Source organism: Podarcis filfolensis (assembly GCF_964270895.1).
Source record: "Podarcis filfolensis genome assembly, chromosome: 2".
NCBI classification, from domain to species: Eukaryota; Metazoa; Chordata; class Lepidosauria; order Squamata; family Lacertidae; genus Podarcis; species Podarcis filfolensis.
This window is the reverse complement of record NC_139605.1, coordinates 123,381,836-123,395,171: the sequence shown is the minus strand read 5'-3', so window position 1 is coordinate 123,395,171 and position 13,336 is coordinate 123,381,836. Positions and strand designations below refer to the sequence as shown.

Here is a 13,336-nt window from a genome sequence, read left to right as displayed (position 1 = left end):
TGTGACGTTACTGGTTTCCTGTTCCTTTGTTTCAGTTGCTCTCTGCTCTCACAGAGAGAGGATGTATTTTTCTTTGCTGCCTGTGTAGTTAGAAATAAAACTCCTAGCATGTAGCTCATACTATCTCATCCTTCCGCATGCTGCTGGAAACTCTGCTGAATGGGGATTGTGCCTGGAGCCTTATCAGAAGCTCAGGTCGTCCATCACGTCGAGGGCGATTCCAAAGGACTCGGCCAGAGGAGGATGAGCTTTTATCAGCTTGGTCAAACAGAGATCCCGACACTCGCATGCAGCTCCTTCCCTCTGCCCCATACATAGAATGAGGGGAAGAGGAGAACATCATGGACGGGTTTTCCAGTCTAACCTTGCAGCGTCTGAATTCTGCCGCCCCAGCTAGCCACCTGTGCTGTGACAGCTGTGAATGTGCCTCACTTATCACTGCTCCTCTAGATTTTTTAAGCAGCAGATAGAAGCAGATTTGTGGCATTAAAAATATATATATATCTAAGGATTTTGCTCCTTCACAATTTGGAGTAGGTTATCAGAACAGAATTCAGGAATTTGTTTTTGTTTTTTCTTCCATTCTTTTTTTATTATTATTGCAGCCTGTGATGAGTGAGGCAGACAAAAGCCCCTTCCAGGCCACTTTGACATTTCTAAGGATTCAGCAGAAACTGTTTGCCTGTTTTCTTGCTGCGTCGTTGTTGTTGTTATTTTAATCTTGTGGGATGGAAACGTGAAAATGGAGGAACTATCACAAAGTGATGCTTAACTCGCTTTGCTGCATTTCCTTCCTGCTTGTGCTGTGAACGCAGAGCCTGCTTTAGCTGGAAATGTACACTGGGTTTTTAACATTTCACTCTCCCACTTTCCCACCTATGGGAACAATACTGACAAGCGATGTATTCCAGATTATATTCTTAGCTTCTCTTCTTTCCTTTGCAGTTCCAGGACTGGGAACGGTCCCTTTCCACTTCAGCCGCTCCCAGCTGCTTCCCCCAGAGCGACTGTCGATGCCTACGCCCCACAAGCCCTTGGGAAGGACACGCTCGGAGCCTCTGCCGTCCAGCCCCCGAGCTGTCCAGCAACAGCTGGCCTACCAGCAGCACCATGCGCTCTTCCTGGAGAGGCTGAAGCAGCAGACCCAGCTGGGCAAGGCAGGCTCTTCTCTGGTCTCCTCCAGATGGGGAAGGGCCGGGTTCAGTCATGAAGAAGGGCTGGGAATGTGCCCTGCCAGAAACCTGGGAGAATCGCTGCCATTCATACATATATACATGCACGCATTTGTATGCTGCCTTTCCACAGTTACAACCATGCTCAAGGTGCTAGCATGATTACAAATGTAACAAAAGTAGCCCTAACTAATAAAAGACATCAAAAAGTACACAATTTCCACATAAATCATAGCATCTAAAATAAAGTTACAAACAAAATTAATGTCAATAACCCTCTAAACAATCCTCCAGCCCAAGAGTCATCCAGCAGCCTCAGCTTCTGCAGCCGGAGTCAGTCTGGGTCCTACTTTCCAAGGCCAGGTGGAAAAAGGCCTGCAAGGCAGGCAGCAGATCTTCCAGGACTCACAGCCAAGAGCAGTGTGGACAGTGCTGAGCTAGCTGGAGTGCTGGTCCCACTTCATATAAAGCAGCTCTCTGTGTCCCTGTGTTGAGGGGCCACTGACATAAACAACCTCTAGGCAGCATTCCTTGTGTGCTGGTGTGGTAATGCAAGGCAGGGGGCATGCTGTAACCCCAGCATCCAAGGTTCTGCTTTCGTCTTGGCTGTGAGTCCTGGAAGACCTGCTCTCTGCCTTGTAGGCTTTTCCCCACCTGACCTGGGAGGAAACGGTCCTGACTGACTCCAGCTACAAAAGCTGAGGCTGCAGAACAAACTCTTGGGCTGGGGGGTTGCTTAGGGGGCTTATTGTGGGGAGGGGGTGGTTGCTGTTGATTTTTGTATCTTTACTTTGGATTTTATGATTTATGTGGAAATTGTTCTGTTTGGTTGTGTGCTTGTTGGCATTTTGTTTATGAGCACTTTTGCTATGTAATTTTTAATATATTGCAAGCCGCCTTGAGCATCGTTTTAACTTTGGAAAGGCAGCATACAAATAAAATGATTAATTCCCTCGTCTAACAAGCTCTTGAGGAAAGGTGCCTGGCCATTCATCGGTATGCAATGCATTTCAGATACAGGATGCAGAATAGGAAAACACAGCCAAACTGCCTATGTTTGCAGAACCAGTGAAGTTTGTGGGGCTGGTTATTTTGAGCCTGCGTAGCCCGGATTTACTCGGTCTTCTCTCCCTCCCACCCCAGCGCATGGCCAAGTCCAGCGAGAAACCTCGGCTGCAGCAGATCCCCTCTTCAGAAGACATGGAGGCAGAGGCAGGAGAAGATCCCAGCGACCCGGCCCAGGCCCAGGCAGAGCCTTTGCCAGCAGGGGGAAGCAGCAGCAAAGAGACAGAAAGTCGCTCCCGGTTGGGTCAGCCTCAGGAGGAGCATGTCCTTCAGCAGGTATTGGAAGAGAGCAAAAGGGACACACACACAATGCTTTCTGCATTTCAAAATGCTATGTCAGCAATATGCTATGTCCCAATCCTCAGGTTTGGGAAGATCCATAGCTCATTGGTTGAGCATCAGGTTTGCATGCAGAAGCCCGAGCTTCCCCCGTCCCCAGCCCCCAGAACAGGCTGTTAACCGCAAGCCTTGCGAGTCCGGCGGGAACTCCCGCCGGGCTCTCAAGGCTTGCGGACATTTGCACGAAGGACAGGGCGCACTCCGGAGTGCGCCCCATGCTTCAGGCTGCAGGCTGCTGCCTGCAAGACTTGCGAGCCCGGCGGGCACTCTCACCGGGCTCCCAAGGCTTGTGGATAGCTTCCTGAAGCCTGGAGAGCGAGAGGGATTGGTGCGCACCGACGCCTCTCACTCTCCAGGCTTCAGCGAAAGCCTGCCCCATAGGACGCACACACATTTCCCCTTCATTTTTGGAGGGGAAAAAGTGTGTCCTATAGGGTGAAAAATATGGTATATTGAAAAACACTCTCCAGGGAGGCTTGCCTGGTGCCGTCGTTACAGTGGTACCTCTGGTTGCAAATGGGATCCATTCCAGAGGCCCGTTCACAACATGAGCAGAACGCAACCCGCGTCTGAGCCTGTGCACGGGCCGCAATTCGCCACTTCTGCGCATGCAGGGGATGAGCAGCAAAACCCGGAAGTAACCCTTTCTGGTACTTCTGGGTTGCCATGGGACACAACCTGAAAACGCTCAACCTGAAGCAAACATAACATGAGGTATGACTGTATATATCTTTTGGCTCCAGGCAAAAGCTTTCCTCTAAAACCAGGCCCTTGGCCTTAAACCATGTGTGGACTTTTAGAAGTGGGTGGGGTGTTTTTACTGTATTTCTTTTTCCTCTAGGTTTTAATGTATCTGTGTAGGGTTTTTCATTTGTGTGCTTGGTTAGCTCATTGTAAATTGCTTTGGGTTTCCTTGGGCAAGTTAAAGTGACTAACAAATAAATTATATATAATTTTCCAAGGAAAACATTACCACTTGAAAAAAGAAAACATTGCCTGAACAAGGGCAAATGCAACAAGTCGTTGGAGACCTCCACAGATCCACATTCCCAAGAGGAAGAAATAGAAACAAATTCTTAAAAGCACACTATGGTTCTCTAAAAATAAGAGAGAAAACACTTCCGCAACACTCACAAACCAGCGAAATAGGGTGACATTGTTTCTGCGCTCCATCAGTATAACTAGACCCCGGCACCCCAGAAACACTTTCCTTGGCCAGCCTCTGCTTTTGGTGAACCAAAGGGACTCTGCCTATGCAGGGCAGAGGCACTAGAGGGCAGCAGCTACCCAGGTGCCAACTCCGCGTCGCTCTGAAGGCAGGTATCCCCACAGCTGCACTTCAAGAGGAGTAGCAGGGGACATGAGGGGGTTCCCTGTTTGACATGGTGCCTCTCTTAATTCGGTCAACAGGCCCAGTACGTCTGGGAGCAGCAACAGCGCATGCAGCAGCAGCAGCTGCTGCGGAGGCATCCTGACTCCCTGCTTGTCTCGGCAAGCCGCGGCTCCCACCGGCCGCTCTCCAGAGCTCATTCGTCACCTGCCCCTGCTACTGCGTCCCACCTGAGCCAGGACACATCTTCCAAGGCAATCCCCTTGCCGGTGCAAGAGCAGTCGAACAAGCCACGCTTCACCACAGGTAACGCAACAGCTTTCACACACAAGCCAAGGACTCCCTACAAGAGGAGTGGGAACGTGTGGCCCTCCAGGTGCTTTTGGACTCCAGCTTCCATCAGCCCCAGCCAACATGGCCCAATAGTCAGGGGAGAGGGTACTTGTAACCACTGCTTTGGTGGTGTTGTTTTCTGCATTAGCAGCACTGAAGTGACTTCTCTGGGGCTGTGTATATGGCAGTCCTGTGCTGCCCAGGCGACAAGACCACAGGGGAAGTCCCCACCTCACTGAGGGTTTGAGACCCATTGGCTCCCCTCACCTGGTTTACGGGCCAGTTGAAGCCATTCCCAGGATTGTGACCACTGTCACATGCTGACAGCTTCTAGGAGCCACAGGTGGGAGCTGAGTGCAGGATGGGAAGCAAAGGTGGACAGAAGAACCAGGACATGTTTCCCACCAGAGAGTTTATTTACATTAGTAAATATTGCAGTTCCTGATTCCACACCTGCAGTCCATACTGCATTCTGGAAGAGCTGTGCCACATGGTTTCTGTATGCTCGAGTTGGTTTTCCAGTGCTCACCAAGCCCAGAGAGAGTTGCAGCTTTGTGAGTGACCTGGGTGCTGCTTTTCTTTTCGTTGCAGGCATCGTGTATGACTCCGTCATGTTGAAACACCAGTGCTCGTGTGGGGACAACAGCAACCACCCTGAACATGCTGGCCGCATCCAAAGCATCTGGTCTCGCCTGCAAGAACGTGGCCTACGCAGTCAGTGTGAGGTAGGAGGCAGTGCAGGTCCAGGGTAATGAACGGAGGGTTTGAGACTGTTTTGCTGTGGCTTTGGAAGTCTGAGATGGGAAGTTTGCACAAAATCTGCATACATGCACACCCTCCAAATTCTGTCTTCTGAACACTTTCTTCAAACAAAGCATCCAGGGATATATTTGCTTGGCTTTTCATAATATATTCTGCTTCCTTTTCATTTTTAGCTCATTGGGATACCTTTATCTATGCAAGGAAGGAGGTGGCAGAGAGGAGTAGAAGAAAGGGAATTTTCTGCAACCACAAGTACTAGAGTTGAAACATAATTTGTCACAGTGTCTATTAACTCCTCATATGACCAGTATTTTTACTTTTGGTACATCTGGGAGCAGGGCATCTCTCTTATCTTTGGATGAAGGTGGCCCTTGTGTTCCAAGTGGTTAGAAAATTTAGAGTAACTGTTCTTGAAACTATAGCCAGGAAACACCACTGGTTGCCTGTTGCACTTTCAGATGCTCATAGAAGACCACGGTGAAAGTAATAAGATGATGAAGAGCGAGGAGTGTGTGTGTGTGTGTGTGTTTTCAAGTTTCTATTGTATGCTGAAGAAGTAACCCCCTTTCCAGTTTAAAATGAAAGAGAGAAGAGCACCTTCAGCCGTGCATGTGGCTGCAGTAGAAACTTCAAAGACACGCTGGACGTGTGCTCAGCTCTCCCCACTAATCTCATGTGGCTTTATTAGCTCATGGTCCCAACAAAGAAATGCATCTGTTTAATTTGGCAGCTGCTTAATCATGCTTTCGTATGGTGGCTGAGAAGTCTGGAAATAGGACAGAACACAGAGAACCAGCAAACCCAAATTGTGATTGTCATCTCAACAAGGTGCATTTCTAAACTATAAACATATATGCATTTTATTGAAATTCAGCAAGGGTTGCCAACTTTTTACCAGCCTTTGTAGCTCTGCATTTAACAGCCGCTTAATCTGCATACCTTTACAGGTGATATCTCCACACTGTGAAAAGCTTCTTCACCTTCTGATTTCTGCATATCTAGCCACAGTGAAAGACACAGGAGAAGGCTCAGCCACTTCTTTTCCTGATCATTTGTCTATCCTCCAGTTTTTAACTATAATGTTTTTCCCCCAAAATAACCTGTTTGGTGAGAGTGATGAGAATTCTCCAGTAGAGATCTGTAGCCTCCCACACAGAACTACATTTCCCAATGTGGTGTAGTGTTTGAGTGTCGGACTAGGACCTGGCAGACCAGGGTTCAAATCTCCACTCAGCCATGCAGCTCACTGGGTGACCTTTGGCCAATCACTGTCTCTTAGCCTAACCTACCCCAAAGGGTTGTTGTGAGGATAAAATGGAGAGGGGGTGGAACTACGTATGTCACCACCTTGAACTCCTTGGAGATAAGGTGGGGGCCAACTACTAAATAAAATCTATAGGGGCCTGGCATGATTAGTGTTTTTTAAAGTGAGCTTTTATTAGTTTAAACTTTTATAAAGGTAAAGGGACCCCTGACCATTAGGTCCAGTCGCGGACAACTCTGGGGTTGCGGCGCTCATCTCGCTTTATTGGCCAAGGGAGCCCTTTTATAGAATGGGCCAAAAAACAAGCTGCAAAATAAAAAAGTGTGTATTTTCCTGAATCTACCCTCTTCCTCCCCAATTCCCCAACAAGCCTGTGTTTGAGTGTGTGTGAGGGGGGGAGAGAGAGAACACTATAAGAGGAGAGGAAAGGAGGAAAGTTTTTGAGGCCCTCAACCCAAGATGAAAGGCAGAAAAACCTGCTCTTCACAGAGAAACAATCATAGGACAACAGGGACCCTGGATCCCCAGTGCTGTCCTTGTTCCCTCCTCCCCCCCCATGCTAGCTGACAGCCCTTATTCTAACCAGTGACTAAGATGCCCTTCAGAAAAGAAAACAGTAAAACAATGCATATTTCCGCAGTTAAAATGTTTGTTCCCCAACGTGCACGTAAAATAATTATGAGTGTCGCAGGATGGCCCTGTTAATTCAAAAGTTGTTGACTCACTGAGCAGCAAAGCATTCTCAGGCTCTGTAACTCCTATCCTGCAAGTGAACACTGCCACATTTTCTGAAGACGCCCGCTCTGCAGATGCTGGGCAGATGTGTGTTTCACCAAAGCATTCACACATTTTTGGGAAATTTATGAGCAGCCATTTTTCTTTGGAACAATTGGATTCCCTGTGTAGATCCTTTTCTTTGCTCCCCTCTTTACCTGGCAACTGCAAGGCAGGCTTTAGAACGGTCCGGGAAACCTCAGGTCTGGGTGCCAAACATACCTCCCACTTAAGAATCAAACATGACTGGCTCAGTCACTCTGAGGTTGCTAGGCAATGGCAGTTTACTTTTTCCATGCCATTGAACCAGGGGAAAAACATCTAGCCAAGGTTGAAACATGGTGGCATCTTGGCAGGTGAAGTGGCAGCAGAAGAGGAGGACTGAAGAACTCACTGAGTGTGGGGAGGCAGCTGGGAAGAGCCCGAGGTGAAGAACAAGGCCAGCCAAGCCTTTTTTTGGCAAGCTGTTCATTTGAACAGCGCTTGCATGTGGAAAAATTCCCCTCCATAGATTGCGCCCCTTGCGTCAGAACCACCTAGACTTCTGCTCTGATCGGCACTCCAGATCTTCTTCCTTGGGGGACCTCTGTGCCTGCCGCTGGCCCTTGTGCTCTCTTGACTTAACACAGCCACTTGTTTCTCTGCCAGTGTCTGCGGGGGCGCAAGGCCACTCTGGAGGAGCTGCAGTCCGTCCACACGGAGCGCCATGTGCTGCTGTATGGCACCAACCCCCTCAGCCGCCTGAAGCTGGACAACGGAAAGCTAGCAGGTAGGAGCCAAGGCATGCCACCCCTCGGCCCCAGCCCAAGGCTGAGAGGAAACAGAGAGGCCTGTAGTCAGAAGCTGTGCTCTAAACGGATGTTTTACAATGCAGTTATACACATAAAATGCTCACCTGCACCCTCAGTCCCTTTCTTCTTCTCTCTTTTCTCTCATAGGAATCCTTTCCCAGAGGATGTTTGTCATGCTCCCCTGTGGAGGGGTTGGGGTAAGCTTCTTCCCTGTCAAACCAGATTCTTCTCATCAAAGATGCCCTCCCAAACCTTGCCTCGCCCAGTGAGGGGCTCTCCCTTCTGAAGTCAGCTTGTGTGCTAGGCTGGCACAAAATGGAGGTGGCATTCAACTGGGATACACGCAGGTGGGTGGGTGTCGGGGGACAGCTTGAAAGTTTAAGTCGCAGTGACTTCTGGCCTGCGCCCTAGCTACCCCTCCCTGGGATAGGCAATGATGTAAGCAAGAGTGGCCAGTGGGGGTTGGAAGGGGGGTGACAGTGGGGGGGACCCATGCTTCACCAATGCACTGGCTCCTCATTACACCCACACGGCGCCATCCTCCCGTGTCTCCTCTCCCCGCCAGCTGTTCCTTGATGCAACATCAGCACAGGCAAGAGGAGGATATGACTAAGGGGGTGATGCAATCCTTAGGCTCTGTCAAAGGAATGGGGGATATATATTCCTGTCCTGTTCTTTCTCATTCTGGCTGTCCCTGTCTCTGACTACAGAGGACCAAGAGTCCTTCCCCAGCCCTTGTTATGTGGCTGCCCACCACTCCCAGCCACCCTTGCTCACCAGCAAGCCTGTCCTCACCAAGAAGCTCTTGCTCTGAGGAGGCCTCTCTCTGGCTCAAGGGAACAGGCCAGTGGAGAGAGCCCCCTTCCCTTGGGCTTCTCTTTGTGGCCAGCCACTTACCTCCTTCTTCCTGCGCCTGCCGTGGACCTCTTTCCAACATCCTGGCTGGGGTGGGAGGGGTAAACTGGTAAACTGGTAAAGTGGAGGTGCCCCATAAACCATCCCACAGAGAGTCAAATGGCCTCCACCCCAACCGGAATCCCCCCTGGTGTGTTCTGGCTCCAGCACTGTGCCTTGGCAGCATCTTGCCACCGGATAAAGCAGGTTCCAGTAAGCCTTTGCTACACACAGACAGGGTTCGCCAGAACATTGTGAGGTCACAATGACATTGTTGGTGACACCAGATCCCACAAGAGCTGCCTCTGGGCATCTGCAACAGGGCCTGGTGATCACCCCGTAATCCATTTGCAGAGCCTGAAGATATCCAGAACACCAGCCAGAGCTTTTGGTGGGATCTGGGTGGATGTCGTTTAAAATCTGATTCAGCCAAAACATTTCTGAAGCCGGACCAAGAGGTTCAGCCTATCCTAAACAAGGCTCCCTTCTTCTATATGCTCTCCCCATCGCCACCTCACTGCCACCACTGGTAGGGTGACTGAGTGCAGAAAAGGACAGGCTCCCCAGAACTTGGTGCAGAAGAAGGCATTTCACCAGATATCATTCACCTGACATGCTACTCCTGGTGAAGCTCTGGCTTCAACACAGCAATTGTCCATTTTTTCAGCTGGCCACCCTGCTTCAAAGGCCTGCTTCTCACTAAAGTCTTAAACTGGTGCTGCCCCACTTCAGACTGCAGATGTGGTGGGAAGGGGGGTCCTCACATGGCAGGGTGCTCCTCTGTACATTTGTCAGCATAGAAAACTAGATGCCAAGACAAGGCTGTTCCATGACATCTAGTGTACTACGTAGGACAGGTTTGCATTATTTCTATTTGGTTTTTTTGTATGGGGGAGGATTTTACCAGGTGAGCCTCCTCTGAAATGGTACAGCCTGTGCATGTGCTTACCATCTCTGTTAGAACTAGGCCTTACGCTTGCAACTTCCAGAAATCAATAGCTTTAAGGGGGTGCTCTATGCGATCATCCACACATCACCTACATCTTCAAATGCACATATTGTGGCTGCCTCTTCAGCTTTGGAGCTCAAACCTAGAGCTCCCCCCACCCACAGAAATTGCTGAGAGTTTTGACAGACTTAATGGTTCTGTTGTGCCTGTTTTAGCAATGTGCTAGATGCTGTATGATTTTTAATTGCATTTTTATTGCTTCTTTTGTTCCTTACATTGTATTTTATTGCATTACAAAATGAGTCCCATAAAATACAATATGAGAAATAAAAGAAGCAATGAAAAAACAATTACAAAATTAACATGAGTATTAAATGCGGACACACCGTGGGCCACCTGAGTGAAGCTCGCAGACTGCGGGTGGCCCCCTGGTCACAGTTTGGGAGCCCCCTCATTGCCTCTGGGGTGGGAATAGGGTTAGTTTGGGGGGGATCTTCCCCAGCCCTCCTTCTCTCTGTCTCTTGTGTCCCCCCTCCCTCTGGGCGCTCTGCCACGCTCACTTTTGTTCATGGCCTTCTTGCGTGCCTCTTCTGTTTTCTGTTTTTGTTTTTTTCTCGCTCTCTTTTCCAGGATGCTGCCTCCCAGCCCAGCCCTGTTCTCCTTCTCTTTAACCTCTTGCGCGCTCTTTCTCTTGGGCCTCTCTGTACCTTCATCCCTCTTCCTTCCCCTTGTCCTTACGGATGGGCCTTGGCTCCTCTCCCCCCCCCCCCCGCCCCCTGCACCCGGAGAGAAAGAGAGGGAGAGCGAGAGAAGCGCGCCCGGAGCAGTCAGGCAGAAGGGGGGTTCTGCTCACACATGGAGTTGATCAGAAGAGAATCTCTGAGGTTTTCCGGCTCTTACTTTGCCGATGACGTGATCCTGATCAAACCAAGATGTTTGTTTTTGAAAAAAAAAATCAAATAGAATCAAGAAGGTAAAAAGAATGGGTTCTTCCTGCCCCTACTTTCTTGCCTAGAGGGGGTTGTGCTGGGCAAGTTGAGCCCCACTGGAATGCAGCCTTGTGGGGAGGATGGTGTTAAGTCTGTGGGGACCACATTTCCATGGTTAATCATGAATGAGCACTTGTTGCATGCAAAGTGCTGAGCGATTCTTATTTGCCCTCACAACAGCCCTGTGAGGCAGATTCCTTGAAAATGCCTATTTTACAGGCAGATACCTAAGGTTGAAAGGTATCCTAGGCCGTTCAGTGAGCTCTGAGCTTAGTTGGTGTTTGAATCCAGACCTCCTTGGTCCAAAGTTAAAGGTCTGCCCTGGGGGTCTTTCCAGTGCTTTTATAGCCCTGTGTGCTCCTATCCTGCCATTGTGTGATCTGGGATTAGATGGGGGCCCTTCACCAAGGCGCTGTGGGCTAACCTCTCTTCATTTCCTCCTGCGTCCAGGTGGACAGCGACACCATCTGGAACGAGCTGCACTCCAGCAATGCGGCACGCTGGGCAGCTGGCAGCGTCACCGAACTGGCCTTCAAAGTGGCTAGCAGGCAGCTCAAGGTAAGAGGATGGCAGGGAGGCTGGGCAGCCCTCCTTCCACGAAGGAGCATGTGTCTCTGCAGATTCTGTGGCAGAATCTCTGAGCAGAATTGCACAGAATTTCAACAAACCTCTCCACAGCGCTGTCTACTTTTGTCCTTCTCTTTCTTTTTGCTGCCACCACCCAAATTGTCAGAGTGCTAAGAGGGGGAGAAAAAATTGCTTGCAGGTGTTGGATGAGGCCCCCAAACCAGCCACCCCTGGTGTATAGGGCCGAGGTCTCTACAGTTTGTAGGCTCTGAGTTCATAGCAGAGAAATACACTTCTGGAAGGGCTTGGAAAAGACAAAGGCATGGAGATGATTCCCGCAAATGCATAGACAGGCTATTTATATTGTTTGTCCTCAGCATCTCATATTTCTTTGGGTGATATCCATCATTAGTCAGATGCAGAGCAGACCCATTGGAATCTGTGGCCTTTAGGTCCACTGATTAGAGTGGATCAACTCTGGTTATGACCCATGTTGGCTATAACCCTCCCTCCCTCCCTCCCTCCCTCCCTTCCTTCCTTCCTTCCTTCCTTTCTTTGTGTTGAGTCCTCATTTTTGCATGGGGTGGAGGGTGGATCAAGGAATGCCTTTCTATAGCTAGTCCATCCATTCTGTCTCCAGTTTCACTGTCAGATATTCCAAGCCATTTAATAAACCAGGAATCTGAAAAGCTGATGCAAAACTCAGCAGATGTGTGGAAATAGATGTGATTTGCAATCTGATGAGGCTGATTAGAGTTTCTCAAAAGTTTTGATTTGTTATGGTGCAGAACACACACACATCTGAAGAGAGGGGAGACTGTTCCAGTAGACTTACTGTGAGAAATTGCTGCTATTAGGAACTTACAGTAAGGTCTTGCTCAAAAATCACATCCTGCAGTGAAGTCACAATGGCAGCTGGGAGGAGGAGTGCCTTTTCTGTAGTGGCCCCAAGGCTTTGGCATAAACTTCAGAGGAGGTGTAGCAATGTTTCCTTTTGCTGGGTTTTCAGTTGGGGGGGGTGCCCATTTCTATTCACAGACATTTGGCAATTGCACCAGGGACATTTTAATTAAGGCTAATCTGAATGTTTACCTATTTCCATTTTCAGGCTGAATTTCTCTCTCTCTCTTGATGAGGGAAAATACTCCCCCCCCCAAAAAAAAAATCCACATCCCACCCCTTTAATGATCAGCTTTTTCAAGCCTATTCACTGCTGCTCGTTTCCCTTCTCATTGCCTACTTTTGGCACATCCCGCCCCCAGTAGAGTGAACCCAGTTCCTCAGGGCAAACATAATGGGTGTGATGGTGTCACATTTAAGTATTGATGGCATCACCAAGGGCAAACAAAATCAGCTGAGAGTGAGGGCAAACGTTTAAATGTTTAGCTTTAATCCCCAATGTGGTATATGTCTGTCAGTTTTAAATTGTGTTTACATGAGTTTGCTGTTATTTCCTTTAGATGTATAGTTTGATGGAGTGAGCAGTGTTGTAATTGATTTTATAAAGCCACCCCAAACTACAAGAGAGGCAAATAAACAGCATTTGTTTTAAATGAATCATGCCTGACAGGTTTTATAATATATTATCAAACCAGAGTTACACATTTCTTAGATAACATTCTTTCTGTTCTAAGAGTGTTTAAGAGATCATGTTATACAAAACACCTTTCTCAAAATGCCAGTATTTTCATCAGCACATTTTGTTTAATAGGTTGGATCCAGAGCAAGCAAAGTGCACTTGTGTTCGATTGGAAATCAGTGGGACTCATCTTAGTCACGACTCAGTTTTCACATGGATTTAAATGGGAACTGAGTTAAGCGCTTCTGTGTCTAACCATTTCATTGGAATAGTTAAGCACAGGTTTAAGTCTTTCCCACCAAAATTGGCTAGATCTTACCCAAAGGAACAGCCTTCTTAGTATGTTGCTTCAAAAAACTAATGAAGAGTGATATGGCATCTTTAAGGCCAACTCATTTATTGGGGGCGGAGGTCCTAACACACAAAGAAACACACCAAACCTCATTTATTCTGTTTGGGGGCCAAAGCCTATCTTGTCAGATGCTAGAACTAGTCACCTAAGTGACAGAAGTGCTTCGCTTTGGCTGT

The 13,336-nt window shown here is 48.6% G+C and overlaps 1 protein-coding gene across 9 annotated transcripts in view; it reads left to right on the top strand.

Moving 5' to 3' along the window:
* Positions 1–13,336, top strand: part of HDAC7 (histone deacetylase 7) — a 174,192-nt gene that overhangs the window by 142,699 nt on the left and 18,157 nt on the right. For 8 of the 9 annotated variants that reach the window (XM_083599748.1, XM_083599750.1, XM_083599747.1 and 5 more), the window contains 7 exons: positions 946–1,157; positions 2,316–2,513; positions 3,987–4,212; positions 4,831–4,964; positions 7,688–7,808; positions 7,978–8,027; positions 11,113–11,220. In XM_083599748.1, coding sequence (XP_083455874.1) covers positions 946–1,157; positions 2,316–2,513; positions 3,987–4,212; positions 4,831–4,964; positions 7,688–7,808; positions 7,978–8,027; positions 11,113–11,220 — 1,049 coding nt within the window. Of the gene's footprint in view, positions 1–945; positions 1,158–2,315; positions 2,514–3,986; positions 4,213–4,830; positions 4,965–7,687; positions 7,809–7,977; positions 8,028–10,303; positions 10,647–11,112; positions 11,221–13,336 lie in introns of all 9 variants that reach the window. The other variant, XR_014544704.1, reaches the window with a different exon arrangement.